Source organism: Rhinopithecus bieti, unplaced genomic scaffold (genome assembly GCF_001698545.2).
Source record: "Rhinopithecus bieti isolate Rb0 unplaced genomic scaffold, ASM169854v2 scaffold_44695, whole genome shotgun sequence".
Taxonomy (NCBI): domain Eukaryota; kingdom Metazoa; phylum Chordata; class Mammalia; order Primates; family Cercopithecidae; genus Rhinopithecus; species Rhinopithecus bieti.
In genome coordinates, this window is record NW_016818171.1 from 754,879 (window position 1) to 776,102 (window position 21,224).

At 53.4% G+C, this 21,224-nt stretch overlaps 3 protein-coding genes across 7 annotated transcripts in view; 1 reads left to right on the plus strand and 2 right to left on the minus strand.

Moving 5' to 3' along the window:
* DNAJC7 (DnaJ heat shock protein family (Hsp40) member C7) overlaps positions 1-352 on the plus strand; it is a 44,243-nt gene extending 43,891 nt beyond the window's left edge. For all 3 annotated transcript variants that reach the window (XM_017856607.1, XM_017856608.1, XM_017856609.1), the window contains exon 14: positions 4-352. In XM_017856607.1, the coding sequence (XP_017712096.1) occupies positions 4-41 (38 nt within the window). In that variant the 3' untranslated portion in view covers positions 42-352. The remainder of the gene's footprint in view (positions 1-3) is intronic.
* A 1,527-nt stretch (positions 353-1,879) lies between these two features.
* Positions 1,880-10,872, minus strand: CNP (2',3'-cyclic nucleotide 3' phosphodiesterase). 3 transcript variants are annotated; one of them, XM_017856610.1, is made up of 4 exons: positions 10,664-10,872; positions 8,926-9,598; positions 4,990-5,129; positions 1,880-3,572 (listed from the first exon to the last, which is right to left on the minus strand). In XM_017856610.1, the coding sequence occupies exons 1-4, from the start codon at positions 10,664-10,666 to the stop codon at positions 3,123-3,125; spliced, it is 1,266 nt and encodes a 421-aa protein (XP_017712099.1). In that variant the 5' UTR covers positions 10,667-10,872; the 3' UTR covers positions 1,880-3,122. The 3 variants fall into 3 exon arrangements, with proteins under 3 accessions (XP_017712099.1, XP_017712100.1, XP_017712101.1); XM_017856611.1 differs by lacking the exon at positions 10,664-10,872 and adding an exon at positions 10,238-10,333; XM_017856612.1 differs by lacking the exon at positions 10,664-10,872 and adding an exon at positions 9,713-9,966.
* A 1,007-nt stretch (positions 10,873-11,879) lies between these two features.
* The window catches only part of ODAD4 (outer dynein arm docking complex subunit 4), a 40,740-nt gene continuing 31,395 nt past the window's right edge, over positions 11,880-21,224 (minus strand). Inside the window, exons 11-13 of the mRNA XM_017856578.1 lie at positions 16,150-16,322; positions 15,726-15,810; positions 11,880-12,538 (exon numbers count right to left, since the gene is read on the minus strand). Coding sequence (XP_017712067.1) covers positions 12,048-12,538; positions 15,726-15,810; positions 16,150-16,322 — 749 coding nt within the window. The 3' untranslated portion in view covers positions 11,880-12,047. The remainder of the gene's footprint in view (positions 12,539-15,725; positions 15,811-16,149; positions 16,323-21,224) is intronic.

Sequence of the window (21,224 nt, forward strand, 5' to 3'; positions counted from 1 at the left end):
CAGCATCTGGTCCAGGGAGTTTCTTTTTTCAATTTGGCTAATGAAGGGCAACCACCCAGAACCCAGAAAATGCAGATTCACTCAGTTTAATCTTGAATGTGGAAACAGTTCACCTCCTCCCTTCATCACGTCTCCATGTACTTAGAGCAGTTTCGTTTTCTCAGTTGGATGCCCTGTGTCTCTGTGAGTGGGGTGGAGCAAAGGGAACCAATGCCGAAGACCATGGGCAGGGGAGGGAGGCGGGGTGGACAGGGAGGCAGCTTGTGAATTTTTGTTTTACTGTTTAACTTTATTAAAAAAGAAAAAAAGAAGAGAATAAAATGTTTTGACCCTTTCTGGCCCTTTGCTCTGGCATCTGCTTTGTCTCCATAGTCTGTGAGCCAGAGCTGAGGCCGACCTGGACTTCGGGTGCAGCAAGCTGCCACAGGTGGGCTGTGGGCACCAAGCCTAGTGGCAGGTGGGGCACTCTGCCTCTCCCAGACCTGTCCAGCATGTGAGTGCTAGGCAGGCCCTGGCTGTGCCGCTGGGCCCAGCCTGACATCAGTCACGGAGAAGCGAGTTCAGAAAGCATGCTCACTTTACAGTGGGGCCCCAGAAATCACTAGAAGCTGTGTGCGTCCAAAGTTCAGGTGGGTACTGACCTAGACAGGGCAGTTTACTTACAAAGGCTCTCACAGTTCCTGTTGCAGTGTGGGTTTGAGGGAGATGGTAGACAGAGATAAAACCCTGCCTCCTGACCCCCAGACCTGTTTGAAGTGGGACAGGTGGCTCCACAGCTCTGGTCTGGCCACTCACTATTTTTAGCAAAAACCCCTGGCCTTCTCTGCTCCCTTTCTGCATGCAGGAGACACGCTGCTCATGGATGCAGCGGCATGCACCATGCTGTCCTGTCAAGCATGGTGTTCAATGTAAGTAGCCTTCCCAGGAGCTCTAGACAGAGACTTGAAGCTCTAGCTGAAGCTCAGAGATGGCCAGGGACAGGCCTTGACCTAGAAAGGTAACTTAGGATTTCTTTTCATCTGAGCTCCTGCCCCTTTCTTTCAAGTCTTCCCCGGCTGGTGCCTTAGCCATGGTGAAATGATGCCTGAGTCAGGCCTGGGAAGTTTCCCTTGTGGCTGACTAGGCCTCTGATGGCCTGGAAGGGACTCAAATGTTAGGTCTTCCCTGGTGCTTGAAGTTGCAGTGACCTACAGGTGGCCTTCCCTAGAGAACTGGGAGAAACCCATACCAGGAGCTTCAGGTCTTACTGAGAGCTTTCTGATCCAGTGGGCTGAGGACACCTGTGGGCCTGGTGCCCTGGTTAATGGGGGATGAGCTTTCTGATCCAGTGGGCTGAGGACACCTGTGGGCCTGGTGCCCTGGTTAATGGGGGATGAGCTTTCTGATCCAGTGGGCTGAGGACACCTGTGGGCCTGGTGCCCTGGTTAATGGGGGATGAGCTTTCTGATCCAGTGGGCTGAGGACACCTGTGGGCCTGGTGCCCTGGTTAATGGGGGATGAGCTTTCTGATCCAGTGGGCTGAGGACACCTGTGGGCCTGGTGCCCTGTTTAATGGGGGATGAGCTTTCTGATCCAGTGGGCTGAGGACACCTGTGGGCCTGGTGCCCTGGTTAACGGGGGATGAGAGGCTTTTGTGCTCCATGTCCCTCATACCCAGCCAACCCCCACCTTCTGTATGAGTCTGAGGCCAGCCTCTGCTTTCTGCCTCCTCATGAAAGCCAACACTGTTCAGCTGCCCAACCTCACCACAGCTGTGCCCGGCCAGCAGAGGGGAGACAGGACCGATGGCCCCAAGCTGTGGGACAAAGCCAGTCCTAATACACCCAGCCCTAGGGAAGACTGAGCTGGGCACAGAAGGGTAAGAGAGACTGCACACAGCTAGGATTAACATGATTTATTTCATTATCAGTCTTACAAGTTGCTGAGGTTGGGCAAAGCCAGGATAGTAACTTAAATCCAAAGTACTTTTGTTGAGTGACAACCTGATTAGCAAGGCCCTGTTACTGAACAGAGGGCAGTGGAGGGCACCCCAGGAACCACAGCACATAGACCAGTGTTAGAAACCCCTTCCCAGAAGCAACCGGTGGGACTTGGCCCTTACCAGCCAGGGGTCTACTCCATTGGCTCTTGGTGCCCACCAGCCCCCGTTAGAGGAGGCCCAGAGGCCTCCAGAGGCACCATGGAGGCAAAATGGGCTGGGTAGAGAGCAGGACTGGAGCTTCCTCACCAGGGTGCTGCCTCTGGCCTCGATCTCCCCATCTACACAGAGGAGTCACGCCACTGGAAAGGACAGCCAGTCCAGCCCCTTCCTGGAGTGAGGCCCCCAGCCAGCGGGGATGTGGCGGCTGCTTAACTGTTCTGCTTTCTTCCCTAGTTATCAAACTGTTACCTAGTTATGGTGTGCAGGGGAGGAGGCAGGGACTTAGGACCAAAGGTGGGAGGTAAGCTCCTTTTTCTACCCTGGTAAATAGCCCCAGCCTTCTTGGGGCTATGCTGATTAAGAAATGGGATCACTCAGGAGGATGGCTTGAGCCCAGGAGTTCAAGGCTGCAGTGAGCCATGATCGCAACACTGCACTCCAGCTTGGGAGACAGCAGGACCCTGGCTCTAAAAACAGAAAGAAAAAAGACAAGGAGATGGAATCAAAGCCCAGAGGTCCTCCCTTTCTCAAAGCCACCACTAGTTCTCTGTGACCATGGAAAACTACCCTCAGCCCCATTGCCTTTTGCCTCTGGTCAGTGGGTTTTGCGGGGTTCTGAGGTGTCTCCCCACTCGCCCAGCTCTGGGCAGAGCGGCTGGGCTGGGGCTGAGCTAACCAGAACCTAGAAGTAGGGCTCAGGGTTCTGGCTGTGGCCCCATTCCTGGCTTGGTCCAGCCTCGTTAGCTTTGGTCCAGGTTCCTGAATGGTGCCTCCCCGCCCATCTTGTGTTGGGAGTGTGAGCATTAGAGGGGAAGAGGACGGACAGGAAGGGAGGGTCAGTTATTTTACAAGTTTTTAAAAAGTTACAGGTAAGTTAACTTTGAGTAAAAAAAAAAAAAAATCACAAAACAAGGATCAAGCAGAGGGCACATTTCCCTCTCCTCCCCTTCCCTTCTAGGGGCATACGTGGTGGTGAGAACACTCATATGATGGTGCAGGACGGCAAGGCGCCCCCCTTCCGGCTGCCTTGCGTGGACACGGGTTTGCCTTTTCCGTAGTACCCTGTGAAGATGGCCCTGACCTCCATGTTCTTGGCCAGGTTCAGCATCCAGCGCCCACTGCCCAAGGAATAGAGCTTGCCCCGGCTTAGCTCGCCCACCTCCTCACCTCGGCTGCCCCCCTTCTCCTGCCGTAGAATCTCTAAGAGGTCAAGGCCCGTCTGCACGGCCTCTACGTCAGCTGCGCAGCCGAGGGTGATGTGGGCGCGGCTCCCCCGCGGCAGGTTGTCAGTGGGTGACAGCTTGTCCACATCACTCGGCCACAACTGCAGCTGCTGCTCACTCAACTCCACCCGGGCCCCAGTCGTCTTGGGTGTCACAAAGAGGGCAGAGATGGTCAGTGTGAAGGCCTTGGAGTAAGATTTCTTTACCACCTGGGGAGAGTGAGAAAGAGGGGCCCAAGCTAGAGATGGTGGGCTCTTGAGGAACAGCTGACCCAGGGAGGGTCCCTCCTGGAGGAGAGGAGAGGAAGTCTAACAGAAGTGAGCACAGCTGAGCAGGGGTCGGGTATAGGCCCAACATCCACTAACACCTGCGGCACGCACCTTCCCCGGGCGCTCCAGGCTCAAGTGAGAAACGCAAAGGCACTCAGACAGGGCCACATGGGGAGAGCCGGACTTCCTGAGGGAGCCCAGCTCCCTGCACACTTGCTTCCTGCCTCAGCAGGCTGGCTGACCTCTCGGTGCCTTGGCTTCGTCACCCATAAAACAGGGAGAACCAGAGCCTACTCCAGAGTTAATGTGGTCATGGGAGTGACTAGGTGAAGAGCCCAGAAGGGTGTGCGTGCACACAGCTGCTGCCACTGTTGGCACTGCTCAGCTTCCCCTGGGACCCAAGCAGCACCCTGGAGGGCAGGGTGAGGTCAGACTTGCCCTTGATGGAAACCTGCTCTTACACTTTGGTTCCCATCTGATGATAAGTCTGCTTCTATCTGATTCTTTGAGAAAGCCCATCCCATCTCAGCATAAAAGCTTTTCTATTTTTGCTCACGATACCTTGTCCCAACAGTGTCTGGCATGAAATGGGTACTTAAATGCTAAATGAAGGTATGGTTAGGGATGGCAGCTCAGCTGTTACATATTCATTCCACTATGCTAGGGTGTTGGAACCACAGGGGTCAACGAAACCTAAAAACGCCCTCAGGGAGCTTCCATTTGGGAGGACACTCCAGTGAACAAACGATTGTGCTAATAACCTAGGCAGAGAAGTGGGACAGTGGACTTGGGGGTGGACACTTGGAGGCTGGAGACTGTGCGGATCTGGGCGACATGCCTGGCATTCAGGGATCACTGTCAGTGGCTGTGTGGGTGTAAGGTGCCAGCTGTGTGGCGCAGAAAGGTCTCATACCCATTAGCCAATAAGCTTCACTATCGTATGAAACTCCCTCACTCTGGGGCCAGGCCAGACCTCAGACCTGGGGACCTCAGTGCACCAGGCTCCCTGGTGGTGAGGGACTCCTAGTCTTTGGAAGGTAAAACAGGCTGAGAGAGGCCAGAACAGGAGCCCACTGCGGACCAGCATTCTCCATGAATCTGCAGAAGGTGGAGGTGCTTGGGGGCAGGCAAATGCACAGGCTGGCGATACTGCCAGGGCAGGCTCCTTAGAACCTGCGGCTGAGGTCTATGCAACTATGCCTGGGGACAGGGGAGCTAGGAGGAGGAGATGCCATTTTTCTTGAGCTGCCATCTGGTTTTGGTCCCTGCCTAGCACCGGTACCCATCTCCAGAAGATGCCGCAGCCCCTTCTTCTGCAACCTCCCGCCTCCCCAATGTGTCCCTGGGGAAGACTCACATCTTGTTGAGCATACTCCTCCGCCCCAGGCGCCTTCCCGTAGTCACAAAACTTGGTTGTGCAGTGCAGCACGCCTGGGGGTCTCTTTCCAAAGTAGGTGACCAAGTCCATCTTCTCCCTGGGCTCATCCCCAGGGACAACTGCCAGGAGAAAAAGGGTGCAGTCAGGGCAGGGGAGCAGGGGCATACCATCACCCGCCACCAGGACCACAGAGGCCCAGCGCAAAACACTCGGACGCTAAGCATCACCTCTCCAGCAACCCACTACAGCTCATTCGTTTGTTAGGTGGTCAAACCAATGGCAACTTTAGAGCAATAAAAAGTTAAAATTCTCAGGCCGGGTGCGGTGGCTCACACCTGTAATCCCAGCACTTTGGGAGGCCGAGGTGGGCGGATCACGAGGTCAGGAGTTCAAGATCAGCCTGGCCAAGATGGTGAAACCCTGTCTACTAAAAATAACAAAGAAATTAGCCGGGTGTGGTGGTGGATGCCTGTAATCCCAGCTACTCGGGAGGCTGAGGTAGAGAACTGCTTGAACCCAGGAGCCAGAGGATGCAGTGAGCCGAGATCGCGCCACTGCACTCCAGCCTGGGTGACAGAGCAAGACTCCGTCTCAAAAAAAAATAAATTAATTAATTAAAATTCTCTGGCTTTACATTGTATAGATCTTTCCATCTCTTCCCCAAACTCTAAGGCATTTGTAACAGAGGCAGGCAGTACAGGCCAAGGGAATCTAAGATTTACTAGCACCACATCTCAAAAAGTGGGGTGGAAAGAAAACAGGGCTGGGAACAATGTGGTACGGTGGAAACAGCCAGAACACAGTGAACATCTCAGCCCTGCTGCGCACCAGCCATCGGCCTGGGGCAAGTGACCAACCCTATCTATCAATCCAGCACAACCGTTAGGGTGACCATACACCCTAGTGTTCCCAGGACCACCAGGGAACTATCAGTAGTGACCCATTTCACTCAGGGGCCCATCTGGACAGTCACAACGTCACCATCAGTTTAATACACACCTTGCAGGCCGGTTTGGGGAATGAGAGCCTATGGGGGCCCTCCTGGTACAGAAAGGGTCTTGGGCTATAATGGGGTGACATTATGGGGCTGGAAGACACAAAGGGGAGTGGATTATCTGTGATTTTCATTTCCAGACTCCACACCTGTGGCTGTCTTTGGAATCACTCGCTTTTTCCTGTTACATTCTGAATTGAGTCCCCGTGAGGATGTCTTGCCCTCCAGAGGGGAGGAAGGCCTCTCCTGAGAGCAGCCTTGCTGGTCTATTACATTTCTCCTGCTGTAACCGTGGGCAGAAAAAGATTCCAGTTTTCCTTTACAAATAAAATAGGCTGGACGCGGTGGCTAGCGCCTGTAATCCCGGCAACTTGGGAGGCCGAGGTGGGTGGATCACTTGAGGTCAGGCGTTTGAGACCAGCCTGGCCAACATGGTGAAACCCTGTCTCGACTAAAAATTTATAAATTAGCGATGCATGGTGGCGGGTACCTGTAATCCTAGCTACTTGGGTGGCTGAGACAGGAGGACTGCTTGAACCCGGGAGATGGAGGTTGCAGTAAGCTGAATTGCCCCACTGCACTCCAGCCTGGGCAGCCAAATGAGACTGTATCAAAATAAATTAAAAAATAAGGCCGGGCGCGGTGTCTCAAGCCTGTAATCCCAGCACTTTGGGAGGCCGAGACGGGCGGATCATGAGGTCAGGAGATCGAGACCGTCCTGGCTAACATGGTGAAACCCTGTCTCTACTAAAAAATACAAAAAACTAGCCGGGTGTGGTGGCGGGCGCCAGTAGTCCCAGCTACTCAGGAGGCTGAGGCAGGAGAATGGCGTGAACCCGGGAGGCGGAGCTTGCAGTGAGCTGAGATCCGGCCACTGCACTCCAGCCTGGGCGACAGAGCAAGACTCCGTCTCAAAAAAAATAAATAAATAAAATAAAATAAAATAGGCCGGGCGTGGTGGCTTACACTTGTAATCCCAGCACTTTGCAAGGCCAAGAGGGGTGGATCACAAGGTCAGGAGTTCAAAACCAGCCTGGTCAAGAGCTAGTAGAAAACCTGTCTCTACTAAAAATACAAAAAAATAAAAATAGGCCGGGCACGGTGGCTCAAGCCTGTAATCCCAGCACTTTGGGAGGCCGAGGCGGGTGGATCACGAGGTCAGGAGATCAAAACCATCCTGGCTAACATGGTGAAACCCCGTCTCTACTAAAAATACAAAAAAAAAACTAGCCGGGCGTGGTGGCGGGCGCCTGTAGTCCCAGCTACTCGGTGGCTGAGGCGGGAGAATGGCGTGAACCTGGGAGGCGGAGCTTGCAGTGAGCCGAGATCGCGCCACTGCCCTCCAGCCTAAGCGACACAGCGAGACTCCGTCTCAAAATAAATAAATAAATAAATAAAAATTAGCCAGGCATGGTGGCAGGTGCCTGTATTCCCAGCTACTTAGGAGGCTGAGGCAGAGAACTGCTTGAACCCAGGAGGCGGAGGTTGCAGTGAGCCAAGATCATGCCACTGCACTCCAGCCTGGGCGACAGAGAGAGACTCCATCTCATAAATAAATAAATATTAAAAGCAACTTTGAGCAGTAGTCACTCCAGGGCAGAGCCACCAGCTCACAGGTACAGGGCTTGCTCCTGGCCAATGTCACTGCAAGCACCACAGTTCACTGCAGAGTTCAAGTTTAGGAGCTGAGAAAAAAGTTCTCTGAGAACCCATACTGGCACAAATTCCCTGCTTCTGTGCAATATACACAATGTCAACAAACCAGAGTGGGGCTATTTCAGGTATGAAGATCATGTAAAATTGGGGGCAGCCAGGCGCAGTGGCTCACGCCTGTAATCCCAGCACTTTGGGAGGCTGAGGCAAGCAGATCACCTGAGGTCAGGAGTTCGAGACCAGCCTGGCCAACATTGTGACACCCCGTCTCTACTGAAAATACAAAAATTAGCTGGATGTGGTGGCACACACCTGTAGTCCTAGCTACTGGGGAGGCTGAAACAGGAGAACTGCTTGAACCTGAGAGGCAGAGGTTGCAGTGAGCTGAGACAGTGCCACTGCACTCCAGCCTGGGCAACAGAGGGAGACCCTGTGTCAAAATAAATAAATAAATAAATAAATAAATAAATAAATAAATAAATAAAATTGGGGGCAACCAGAAATGGCCTAAAGGCATATAGATGGATTAGTGGGTGACATTTCTCCAACAGGTCACTGCAGGAGAGCCACCAGGACCCCTTTTTATCCCAAACCTATCATTGGAGCAAAAAGCCCATGCCAAGAGAGAACCCAGCTAGAGTAGCCAGAGTCCAGGGTTCAAGCCCGTAAACCCCACATCCCTCCTGGGCCCGTGTTTTTCCATCTGAAAACAGGTTTTGGCCTAAGTGTGTGTCCTCTGGAGCTGTAAGATGCCACAAACCTATGAGTAAATCAAGTAGCCTGAGGCCTGAGAACCATCCCCAGTGAAGCCACAATAGTCCTAGTTTTAATTTTTTTGCAGCTTACAATTTCATGTCATTATTATTATTATTTTGGAACATGATTCTGCTGCTAAAATGAGTTGGAAAACACTGGGCTTGATTCCCCTCTAAGGTTACATTAGAAGAGGACATATTTCCTGTTACTACAGTTTTTCCGACCTCCAAGACAGGGGACGGTGGTCTACATTCAACCTGGGAGAAGGGTGTCAGAGAGAAGAGGGCTAGAAGGAAAGGTGTAGTGGGAGGAAAGGAGCTCTGGGAGGCCCCCGTGTTCCCAATGTGCTGCCAATTCCCCAAGGCTACCACTGGGACACACTGCTTGCCCCTGCCCGCTCTGAGGTGAGCCTTTCTCTGCCTCCTGCTGCTTCGTGCCCCATGGTCCTATGCCCACAGCGCCCTGTGCCCAGCAAGGTGGGCTTATGAATAAGGCCCCACCCTGCCACCTACATTGTCGCAGCTCCTTCTTGAAGGCCTTGTGGTTCCCCAGCTCTTCCAGGAAGACCTGGCCGGCTTTGCGGAGGATCTCGGAGCTCTTCTTGGACAGGAACCAGCCGAAGTAGAGCGGCAGGAAGTCCTTCTCCAGCCCAGGCTTCAGCTTCTTCAGGTCATCAGCCGACAGCTGCCACTGGTTCTTCTCCTTGAGCTGGGCACAGTCCAGCCGCCACGCCGTCTTGGGCTCCACCAGCACCACCTGGTACTGGTACTGGTCGGCCATTTCAAAGAGCTGCTCCAGCCGTTCCCGCTCATGGTTGGTGTCATCTAGCACAAGAATTCTGATATCCCGGCGGCGGCAGTAGGCAGCCAGGTCCTCATCGAGCCGCTTGTACTCCTCAGAGAAGGCTCCTCGAGCGCCGGGGGTGATCTTGTAAGCGTCAGCCGACACCATCTTGGTGCCATCACGGTACTTGTCCACGATGGCCCGTGCCAGCGTGGACTTGCCGCTTCCTGGCAGGCCGCGCAAGATAAAGAGCGTCTTGCACTCTTGCAGCGTGGCCACCGTGTCCTCATCCTGAAGGAAGGGAAACTGCAGCTCAGGCTTGTCCTTGGCCCCTGAGGATGACATCTTGTGGAAAAAGATCTTGGGCAGGAATGTGTGGCTTTTTCGGGAGAAGCCTCTGTTCTGTGTAAGGAGGGGAAGAGATGTCAGCCCAGGTCATTCGCGGGCTCCCCGCCGGCCTTACCCCTAGTCCCTAGACTGGGTGTGGGCGCCTTCCCAAGCAGGGCAGTGCTGGACCTTCTGTCCCTTTCGGTCCGGGAGCACCTTTCCGCTTCTGGTCGTGGAGGAGGAAGAGGGAATCTTGTCTGAAGCTCTCCTAAGCGTGCGCTTTCCCCATTGCTGCCACCTCGGAAAGGAAAACGTGCTCGAGGCATGCAGGGCGTGCCAGGAGCCTGCGGTTCTGGGACTGGCCTCACTCTTATATGCTTGGCACCTACTAAGGACGTCCTCTTTGGAGGTGGGGGTCTCTGTGTCTGGGCCAAGCCACAGCTGCCACGGCTGAGTGCACAGAGAAGGGTGGGGAGTGGAGACGGGTTACCCCAAGACTGCCTCCCTTCCCCCAACAATGGCCGCAACAGATAATACTCTCTTGTCTGGCATGCGGGGACAATGGTCCCACAGAAAGGCTGGTGGGGGGCAGGGCAGGAGAGCACTGGACAAAGGCCCTCTTTCACCGAGCCTGCCACCTCCTCCTCTACCCTCTCCCGGCCCCCACAAAGTCGTAGTCTTTGTGCCTGTCCAGGACAGGGCAGCACAGGGCACCTGCCATCAGGATCCAGCTCTGCCCGCCGCTGTGCTGTGTGTCAGAACCGCCTCTCGGAGCCACTTGTTTTCCTATCTTCTAGAAGCCACAAGGGATGGCAGCTTTTACCGTAAAGGGTCCCCTCCTCTGAACTGGCTCCGCCTCCCGCGCGCACCCGGGCGCGGGGCAGCGGTTCCGCGTGATGAGACGGTCCCGAGTCCCCTCCTGAGGAACGCTACCGTTTCCCTCTCCAGTGGCCTCTCCGGCACTCCGAAACCCCCCGCCCAGCTTCTTCCAGATCTCAGGGCTGCCCTGAGTACCAAGACAATTGGAAGTCGAGCCCGGAGCCCCGGGTCCTCGTTTGCAAGACGCTTCCTCCCAAGGGGCCCCGACACTTGTTTCCTGCCCCGGTGCTACCCCGTGCCCGGCCCCGCCCGGCCTCTCACCATGATGAGGAGGGGCGCCGCCGTCGCCGCCTCTGTCGGCACCAGCGCTCCGAGGCCGCCGGCCTGCGCGGAGGGACACGGGAGTCCAGCGGTGGCACGACCCCAGCCCGGCTGCTTTACATAGTCCGGGGGCGGAGCGGGCACCCGGGCAGGCTGGGGCGGGCCGTCCCCTCTGCGCGCAGGCGCTGCGAACCGAAACCCGAAACTCCCGCCGCGCGCGGGAACCCCGGCCAGGCCCCGCCCCCTGCGCGCGCCCGCTCCGCCACGCGCACCCACTCGCTGCGCCTGCAAGCTGGACGGCCGCTACCTTCTTCTGTGTGTTGAGGGGTAACTCAGTCACCCTCCCCGGTCCCGTGGATTAGCAGGAAGTGAGTGAAGCAGGGTCGTGCAAGGTTGGATCCTATCTTTAATTTTTGATATTTTATTCATCATGGACTTTTGCATTAATTAAAAACTTTTTTTTAAACCACATTGGATTAAAGTATTATGCGATTTGCTGGCATCCCGGTAAACTCTGCATCTGAAATGCCTCACTGACCTCGTCCGGGCCCTGTGCCAGCCGAAAGTCAGTCTCAGCCCCGACCTTTCCTTCTAGAAGTTGTGGAGACAGACTAGGATGGCAATGGCCAAAGGGACAGATGAGTAACGGAGTGAAATCCTAACATCCTCTGAGGCCAGATGCTCAGCTGCCACCACCTCTGTGAAACCACTGAGAGCTCCGTTGGATTTTTGAGTTTCTTGTACCAAGTGATGTGCTAAGCCCTCAGTCCTCACAGCAACTCCTGAGGCAGGTATCCCATTGTTCAGAGAAGCCAGCCTGGAGAGCCTGATTTACCTGATTGTGCCACCCAGAGGTGTCAGAGGTGGAATCTGTCTGCCCTCCCAGGCCACTCCCCTATCTTTGGCCTCAGTCCCAACATTCGCTTAGCTCTGGCTTGGGGCATTCTCCTGCCTGTGCTAGCTGGGGCCACCCCGCCATTGTTCCATCCATAAAGCCTCCCCAGTGTCCTGCGCACTGGAAGGACTCAGTCAGTCAGGGGTGTCTGGGAAGCACCTCTCCTCCCAGGCCTTCCCCTCTCCTCCTCCCTGTGACTTCTCGTTCCCTAAAGCTCCTGTATCTTCACCCTCCTGAAACCCTTTCTTCTTGGCACCTTTCTCTCCACGAGGCTCTTCCAAGAATGGGCAGGGGTGAGGAGACAAAGTGACAGACTCAGGGTTTGCAAGAGTGAAAGACACCTATTTAATGGCAAAATAGTGACAGAAAGCAGCAGAAGTAAAACCCTCATTTTTCCTATTACAGATAAATCGCTTGAAAATCCAGTTTAATAAGATCCCGTTATCCTTCTGAACACTAACTTCCTGATCCTCATCCCTACCGCTGTCTTCACTCATACTCCTTTTCCATCTCATTTTCTGTTTTTTTCATTTCTCCTATTTCCCCAAATTGTGTTTTTCCCAGTTCTTCTGGCTCTCTTCTGCCCACTTCTGAAATTTTATTTAGTTCTTCTGGTTCCTGTCTGCTGAACTCTCCTGAGAGTCTTTGGCCTAATTCTCCTGAAGGCCTCCTATAAATTTCTCTTGACTCTCTTCTGCCAGCTTCTAGTAGCTTCCTGCCTGTTTCTCCTGATCTTGTGCCTAATTCTCCTGACAGGCCCTTGGCAACTTCTCCCAAATCGCTTCTGGCTTTTCCTGCTTCCACACTCTGCTTTCCGCTTGCTGTGCTCTGCAGAGCTCCCCCAAAAGCCTCATCGTCCTCATCCGTCTCTTTCTCATCCTCAATATGGTCCCACTGCTTCACCACCTTCTCGGGCTCATCTCTCACTCTCCTCATGTCCTTCTCTGTTGCTATTATTCTATCTTCACACAGTAAAGCTTCTGAAAAATAAAAGTGGGAAGAAAGATAAAAGTTTGTTCATGTCAGGCCGGGTGCGGTGGCTCACGCCTGTAATCTCAGCACTTCGGGAGGCTGAGGCAGGCAGATCCCTTGAGGCCAGGAGTTCCAGACCAGCCTGGGCGACACAGTGAGACCCTGTCTGTACTAAAAATACAAAAATTAGCCAGCCATGATGGTTGGCGCCTGTAGTCCCAGCTATCTGGAGGCTGAGGCAGAAGAATCGCTTGAGCCCAGGAGGTTGGAGCTGCGGTGAGCCAAAATCGAGCCACTGTACTCCAGCCTGGGTGATAGAGTGAGACCTGTCTCCAAAAAAAGGAAAAAAAGAAAGAAACTAAACTGTTCATCTCTGTGGAGGCCTGTGCTTTTGAGAGGCAGATGAAAGAAAGGCCCTGAGAATGACTGTTTTGCCAGCTTTTAAATTGGTGTTGACAGCACACCTTTCCAAAAGCAGAGAAAGGGAACCATCATTTACTGAGCCCAGCTCCGTCCTGCGCATCACGTGAGGGCTGTATAGCTTATCCCATCCGGACATCAGGAAAATGCGCACTGTCGTTGATTTGAGTTTGCAGTCAAGGGACCTGAGACTGATAGGAAAGAAATTACACGGCCGGGCGGCATGGCTCATGCCTGTAATCCCAACACTTTGGGAGGCCGAGGCGGGTGGGAGGCCACCAAGGTGAAACCCCATCGCTACTAAAAATACAAAAATAAGCTGGGCGTGGTGGCACGTGCCTGTAGTCCCAGCTACTCAGGAGGCTGAGGCAGGAGAATCACTTGAACCTAGGAGGCAGAGGTTATAGTGAGCCGAGATCACAGCACTGCACTCCAAACTGGGCAACAGAGGGAGACTCTGTTTCCAAAAAAAAAAAAAAAAAAAAAAAAAAAAGCCGCAGTGGCTCACGCCTGCAATCCCAGCACTTTGGGAGGCCGAGGTGGAGGTTGCAGTGAGCCAAGATTGCACCACTGCACTCCAGCCTGGATGACAGAACAAGGCTCCGTTTCAAAAAAAAAAGAAAAATCACACAATGGTCACATTGCAAGTAAGAAATAGCAGAGACAGAATTTGAACCCAGGACAGTCTGACCCCAGAGCACCTTCTCTTTTCTCTACAAGAAATAGCATAGGTGCTGGTAAACGACAGAAGGGTTTTCTCCAGCATCTTCATTCTGACACTTGCTCTTTGTCCCTGGGAAGCACATTCATTATTTGTTGGGAGGTTTCCTATGAAAATATAGGAAAAAACATAGGGAAAAAGGTAGGTTTCCTATAAAGATATAGGCTGCTAACAAAAAAGTTCAGCTGAGTTATTTTACAAGCAAAGGGATCCTTGCTCCTAAATTTTTTTTTAATCAGTTATGGAGAAAAGTTACATCCCCTTCTGCATCTCCCTTACATTCTTCTCCTGGCAACCACTAGTTACTGAGGTGTCTGCAGAGGGTCTCGGTCTCAGGGATCACAGCACTTTGGAGGTGAAAACAGATGCAATGCTGCCACCTGCTGTTCTGAGAGGGAAGTGCCCGGCAGTTCTCCAGGCACAAGGAGGCAGGCCAGGGCAGGGAGACTGGGGTGTTGGCTGCTTCCCCGCAGAGTCTCTCTCCACAGCTGTTGCTCCTGTGGCTTCTCAGAGCAGCTCAAAGGGCATGTGGGGGCGGAGACAGAGCCCCTCTGAGGGGGTCCAGCCACCACAGAACAGGTGCTGGATAATACAGGGCTGTCATCTGGCTGCTCAGGTGCCCAGAAACCTCCCGCTGCCCTACCTGGACCAGAGAGGATTTCAGCCTTGTAGCCTGGAGGGCTGCAGCCAAGAATCTGCACTGGGCTGTGTCCTTCCAGGCCCCCAGCCCCGGCTCTGTTCACCAGTCTGGCTGGAGTCAGAGCTCCGCAGACTGGGACAGGAAAAGACTGTCTGTGTCACTAGAAACAGTGTGGCACGGTCCGACACATGGGTTCTAGAGCAGATCGCCCAAGACTGAAAACCACCGTAGCCTCTAATCCCTCTGCCTCCATGTCCTCCATAAAGTCAAGCTAATAACACTTCCTTCATAGTGTTCCTCAACGGATACGGATAGGATGAGTCCATGCACACCAAGCCTTTGGAAGAATGCCTGGCCTGCAGGAAGCATGAACAGGGGTCGGCTACTGTGCTTAACACCCCTGCTCCTCTAGGCCCCTCTCCAGTGGGGTAGGGCTGCTCAGCCATCTTCTGCTTCTCCTTCCCTCCCTCCCTGCAGGAAAGGAGAGCCCAAAGGCAGGGGCCAAAGGTCTCTTTACTCCCTGGAGACCTTGTGAGAAAGAATGTGGTAAGGCACAGCTGCCAGGCAGCCTCTGCACCTCGTCCCCCTCTGCACCTGCCCATCACACTGCTGGCCCGAGAGCAGCACCGTAGGTGGGGAGAGTGGGGCCCCAAGTCACCCCTCCCTAGCTACACGACTCTGACAGAGCACTTACCTCACTCAGCCTCCCTTTCCCCCCATAGCACCTACACCTCCTAGCGGGGTAAAGACCAACAAGATCACTCCTGTCTGGTGCTTAACCCAGTGCCTGGCACTCAGTAAGAGCCCCCAAAGGGTAGCTACTGCTGTTATTCTGTCTCTGTGCCTTTGGCCCTGCTGGAAATGCCTTTCTTCTCCCACCTGTCTCCTGGAAAACTCTTGGGCATCTTTTGGAGTTGCAGGTAGATGATTCTTCCTCGTCAAAGACTCCTCTGCCTCCCCAGAGGAGCCCGCGTCCCGTTGCATGCACCCTCATGGCAGCACACCTCCACCTTGGTGTAGCACCTGCGTGCAGGAGCCCAGCAGCTGACAACTCCACTGGTCAGCCTTGCCCAAAGGGCCATGGCCTCCTCCAGGGCAGGGATGCGCCTCTGTCTCCCCAGAATCTAACACCTTCCACGTACATGACAAGTGCTCAACACATACTTGATGAATCAATTGAAGAGAGAAATGAGTGCGCTCTGGGGTCAGACAGTCCAGCCCATGGTGGCCTGAATCCTCGCCCTCTACTGCCCCAGAGATAGGCTAGGGCTGCTGGTGGCACTGAAATCAGAATCCATGGTGGGCAGTGCCAAGCCCCCAGACGGGGGAGCTGCTGTCACGTGTGTCTCGGACTAGAGGAAGAGAAAGCAGAGGGAGAATGCTGAAGTTGCCTTTTCAGAGTTCAGGAACTCACCTCCATCACTCTTTTCTTTGAGATTCTCCATGTAGTTGGTTTTCCTCAGTTCTCCGATGATACCCTTGTTGGCATCGTCCAAGGCCTGTGGATGGTAGAGGGAGCTTAACCCCTGTGTTTGGCACCTACACCATTAATTTTCCCCACCCAGATCAATCCCAGAAGGCAGGGCTCTAGTGGGAACCTGCCACCCTCGGTTTCCCTCTGGCCCCTCCGATGACCCCTACCCTCAGGTTAATCTACACCGATTCAGAATGATCCACACCAACTTGTGTCTGAGAGATACACGACTGCGAGTCATTCAAACACGTTTCTCTTGGGCTTAGGCATGTATTGGAGTTGTGTCTATCTACTCATTTCTACCTTTAGATAAACCACCTAAAGCTGCTTTTAGCTTCAGTCAATGCAAAAAGACAATCCAAACCTGCAAGCACTCAGCAAGCCAGCACTGAAGGGCCCCAGAAACACACCAAGGGGACAGGACTGCCTTCAGAAGGGCCTTCCAGGATGTCTGCAGTTTCCCCAACTCGAGTGTGCGATCCATAGAGGCCTGGAGCTCAGCCTGTGAGCCTCTGGAGGGCAGGTCTTGCCTTCTTGCTCATAGCAGGCCCGTGGCTGGCACTGACAGAACACCAGCTACACGTGGTAGTGTCTCCCGAGCAGCTCCAGGGCCTGGACACACTCTTTCTTGTGATGTTGGTCTGCTCACCCCCCACCTCCCTCCCACTGTGAACCTTCCTACCTGGAATTGCCAATCCAGGAGGGTGAGGGGTCAGGGGCCTGGTCCCATGAGGAGTCACTGAGGGTCACAGGGACCTTCTCTCTCCCCCTAACCCTTCAAAACCACTGCCTAGCCTTCAAGGTGACCTCAAATCCTCCTTGCTGGAAAGCCTTCAGCTCTGCCTCCCAGCGGAGGCTCTCTCACCCTGAATTCCCCTAGTCCCCTATGGCGCTGGTCATGAACCAGGGTTTGTGCTTTGTGTGTTTTTTTGAACCAAGTCTCACTCTGTTGCCCAGGCTGGAGTGCAGTGGCGCCATCTCTGCTCACTGCAAGCTCCGCCTCCCGGGTTTAAGCCATTCTCCTGCCTCAGCCTCCTGAGTAGCTGTTTTTTTTTTTAAGAGACAGGGTCTTCCTGTGATGCCCAGGCTAGTCTAGAACTCCTGTACCCAAGTGATCCTCCCACCCTCAGCCTCCCAAAGTGCTGGGATGACAGGTGTGAGCCACTGTGTCTGGCCTTTTACTGTAATCTTCTTGTGGGCCAGGAGCATGGCCGTACACCTTTGGGCTTGGCAGCCTGGAGCCAATCTACATTCAGTGAATATTTCCTGAACTGAACGGCCATGCTCTCTGTCTGCAGGGTGATCACACGGAAGTATGTGGCGCATGGCACATCTGGCAGGGCTGCAGTGAGGTGGGTGCTCTTTGCCTGGAAGCCAGAGCTGGGGACATGGCATATACAATGAGGACGACAATGTGCTAGGCCTGGGCTCCCCTGGGCCGTGTGGTGGCAGAGGATAGACTGCGCCTGCTGGGGTCTTTTGGGTATGATTGCTTCACCCTGAGAGGGCAGTGTTAGCCTCACCACAGTCCTCACAAACAGCTCACCATGAACCTGCCTCCCAAAAGACAGAGGGGATCCGGTCACTTCTCTGCTGTCCACAGCCCTTCAAGTCCAGGCTGGTGGGCTAACTGTCTGGGGCTTCGTCACCCCACCCCCACCATCGGGAACCCCCAAGCTCTTGGACCCAGGCCAGGATCTCTCTTCTGCCGGCCACTGGCCCTCAGCGCTGGCCTCCCACGTCTTCAGTGCACTTGCACCTCCTCGGCCTGGCCAGCTCTGCTATCCTAGTCCTTCAGAGCACAGCATGAGGTCTTCCTCCAACTGGGAGTGTCCTGAGCCTTCACTTCTCAGGGTCCCTGCTCCCTTTGCCCAGTGCCTACAGACCCCAGGCTGGTCCCTGAGGCCATGCCCCTTTGCTGCCCACAAGTTATGCAGTCTGGTTTCTTTCAATCATGGCACAAGCTCCCCGAGGACAGGGGCCTCATTTACTTCACTCCAGCAGATACTTCCTGGGGTCCAGCTGCATGCCAGTGGTGCTCTGGAATTTGGCTATGGGAAGGGCTTAGGGAAACTGTCTGGTCAGCAGCGAAAGGAAGAGGCCTGGGTGAGTGTGCACCTGTGAGGTCAGTGTGCAGACTTTACTGAACTTGTGCGTCTGTCTACCTGGATGCACTGGGAGTGGGTGGGGTGGGGGAGCCCAGAGCACCTCCAAGTTTCTCCTCTGGTCTCTGCCTCCTGACACAGTCTAGGCCAGGCCAGCACTATTCAACAGAAATTTCTGTCACAATGGGAATATTCTAGATCTGTATTACGTAGCACTCATAGGCCACAGTGGCTGTTTTTTTTTTTTTTTTTTTTTTTTGAGACAGAGTCTTGCTCTGTCGCCCAGGCTGGAGTGCAGTGGCAAGATCTTGGTTCACAGCAACCTCCACCTCTCAGGTTCAAGCGATTCTCCTGCTTCAGCCTCTCAAGTAGCTGGGACTACAGGTATGTGCCATCACACCTAATTTTTTGTATTTTTAGTACAGACAATGTTGGCCAGGATGGTCTTAATCTCCTGACCTTGTGATCCACCAGCCTCGGCCTCAAAGTGTTGGGATTACAAGCATGAGCCACCACACCCGGCCTCACATGTGGCTATTAATGACTTGAAATGTGGCTAGTGTGGCTGGGTGCAGTGGCTCACGCCTGTAATCCCAGCACTTTGGGAGGCCAAGGCAGATGGATCATGAGGTCAGGAGTTCAAGACCAGCCTGGCCAAGATGGTGAAACCCCATCTCTACTAAAAATACAAAAAAATAGGCTGGGCATGGTGGCACGTGCCTGTAATCCCAGCTACTCCGGAGGCTGAGGCAGAGAATTGCTTAAACCTGGAGGGGTGGAGGTTGCAGTGAGCCGAGATCGCGCCACTGCACTCCAGCCTGGGTGACAGAGCGAGACTCCGTCTCAAAAAAAAAAAAAAAAAGAAATGTGGCTAGTGTGACTGATAATTTTATTTTATTTTATTTTATTTTTTGAGATGGAGTCTCGCTCTGTTGCCTAGGCTGGAGTGCAATGGCATGATCTTGGCTCATGCAACTTCCACCTTCCAGGTTCAAGCGATTCTTCTGCCTCAGCCTCCCAAGTAGTTGGGACTACAGATGTGTGCCACCATACCCAGCTAATTTTTTGTATTTTTAATAGAGATGGGGTTTCACCATGTTGGCCAGGCTGGTCTCAAACTCCTGACAAGTGATCCATCCGCCTGGGCCTCCCAAAGTGCTGGGATTACAGGCATAAGCCACCACACCCAGCCTAGTTTTAATTAACTTTACTCTAAGTAGCCACACGTGGCTAGCAGCTGCCTCCTTGAGCAATGGAAGTCTAGGCAATTACAAGTGCACAATGTGGACTTTGATGGGGGACATATTGAGGCTGTGAAAGCCAGATGTGAGGGCTCCTCACCCAGACTGAGGGGTCAGAGAAGGCCGCCTCGAAGAGGGGACATCTAACCTGAAACCTAAAGGTTGAGTGGGAGTTAGCCAGGTGAAGGAGGTGGGAAGGGAAAGTTTAGAATATTCCAGGCAGATATAACAGCATACGTTATGAGGCATAAGAAAGCTGTTCAGGCCTGGTATGGTGGCTCATACCTGTAAACTCAACACTTTAAAAGGCTGAGACAGGAGGATTGCTTGAGCTCAGGAGCTCAAGACCAGCCTGGGCAATATAGCGAGACCTCACCTCTACAAAAAATAAAATTTAAAAATATCAGCCAGGCATGGTGGCCCACACTCGTAGTCCCAGATACTTATCTCTTGAGCCCAGAGATCAAGGCTGTAGTGAGCTGTGGTCACACCACTGCACTCTAGCCTGGGTGACAGAGCAAGACCTTGTCTCAAAAAAAAGAAAAAGAAAAAGAAAAGAAAAAAGAAAGCCTGTTTAAGAAGACAGGAAGCTGGTATTGGCTGGAGCCGGAATGCAAGGTGATGGGGGCTGGGGACTGACCAGCAGGAAGGCTGCAGAGGCCCACAGGGGAGAGCTTACCCAATGCCTTCCTACCCCTGTGAGGAAAAGTCAGGAACAGAGACACCTAGGCAGCAATAAAGGGTTTAGGCAAGAGAATGAGGAAATCACACTAGATTTCTTGTCTCCTGGAAGAGGTAGTATTTTCCAAACTTCAAGTCCTAACGTCAATTTAGACCGGGGTCCCCAACCCCTGGGCCACTGACTGGTCCATGGCCTGTTAGGAACCGGGCCACACAGCAGGTGAGTGGAGGGTGGGCAAGTGAGCATTACGCTGTCAGATCAGTGGTGGCATTAGCTTCTCATAGGAGGGAGACCCTATTGGGAACTGCACATGTGAGATCTATGATGCACGCTCCTCATGAGAATCTAATGTCTGATGATCTGAGGCGGAACAGTTTCATCCTGAAACCATTCCCCCCGCTACCAGCCCATGGAAGAATTGTCTTCCACAAAACTGGAGCCTTGTGCCAAAACGCTGGAGGACTGCTGATAAAAGAAAATGAGGGCTGGGTACAGTGGCTCAGTCCCAGCACTTTGGAAGCCCAAGGCCGGAGGATCACTTGAGTCCAAGAGTTTGAGACCAGCCTGGGTAACAGAGTAAGACCCTGAGTCTACAAAAAATAAAAAATTAGCCCCCAGCATGGTGACATGCATCTGTATTTCCATCTAGATGGCAGGCTAAGGTGTGAGGATTGCCTCGGCCCAGGACGTCAAGGCTACAGTAAGCTATGATCTCATCACTGCACTAAGCCTGTGTGACAGAGAGACACTGTCTAAAAAAAAAATAAATAAAAGTAAAAGAAAAGAAAATAAGAAAATAAGGTTAGGCACAGTGGCCCATGCCTGTAATCCCAGCACTTTGGCAGGCCAAGGCAGGAGAATCATTTGAGGCCAAGAGTTTGAGACTAGCCTGGCCAATATACTGAGACTCCATCTCTACTTATTTATTTATTTATTTAGAGACAGGGTCTTGCTCTGTCACCAGGCTGGAGTGCAGGGGTGAGATCACTCCCTGTTACAGCCTCAACTTCTCAGGCTTGAGTGGTCTTCCCACCTCAGCCTTCCAAGTGGCTGGAACTATAGGCGTATGTCACCACGCCTGGCTAACTTTTTTTATTTTTTAGAGATAGGGTTTTGCCATGTTACCGAGACCCAGCAACACGGGTGGGTCCCAGGCCAGGTCCCACCATGCCTGGCCCTGTCTCTATTTAAAAAAAGAAAAAAAAAAAGGACCGGGTGCGGTGGCTCACACCTTTAATCCCAGCACTTTGGGAGGCCGAGGCGGGGGGATCACAAGGTCAGGAGATCGAGACCATGGTGAAACCCCGTCTCTACTAAAAATACAAAAAATTAGCCGGGCGCGGTGGCGGGCGCCGGTAGTCCCAGCTACTCGGGAGTCTGAGGCAGGAGAATGGCGTGAACCCGGGAGGCG

What these genes read in the sequence shown, in the direction of transcription:
- CNP (XM_017856610.1), bottom strand. An exon ending in CAAGAAGGAGCTGCGACAAT is followed by an intron (nt 5,130 to 8,925) that starts GTAGGTGGCAGG and finishes TTCTCCTGGCAG; the next exon opens with TTGTCCCTGGGGATGAGCCC. An exon ending in AGGAGTATGCTCAACAAGAT is followed by an intron (nt 3,573 to 4,989) that starts GTGAGTCTTCCC and finishes CACTCTCCCCAG; the next exon opens with GTGGTAAAGAAATCTTACTC.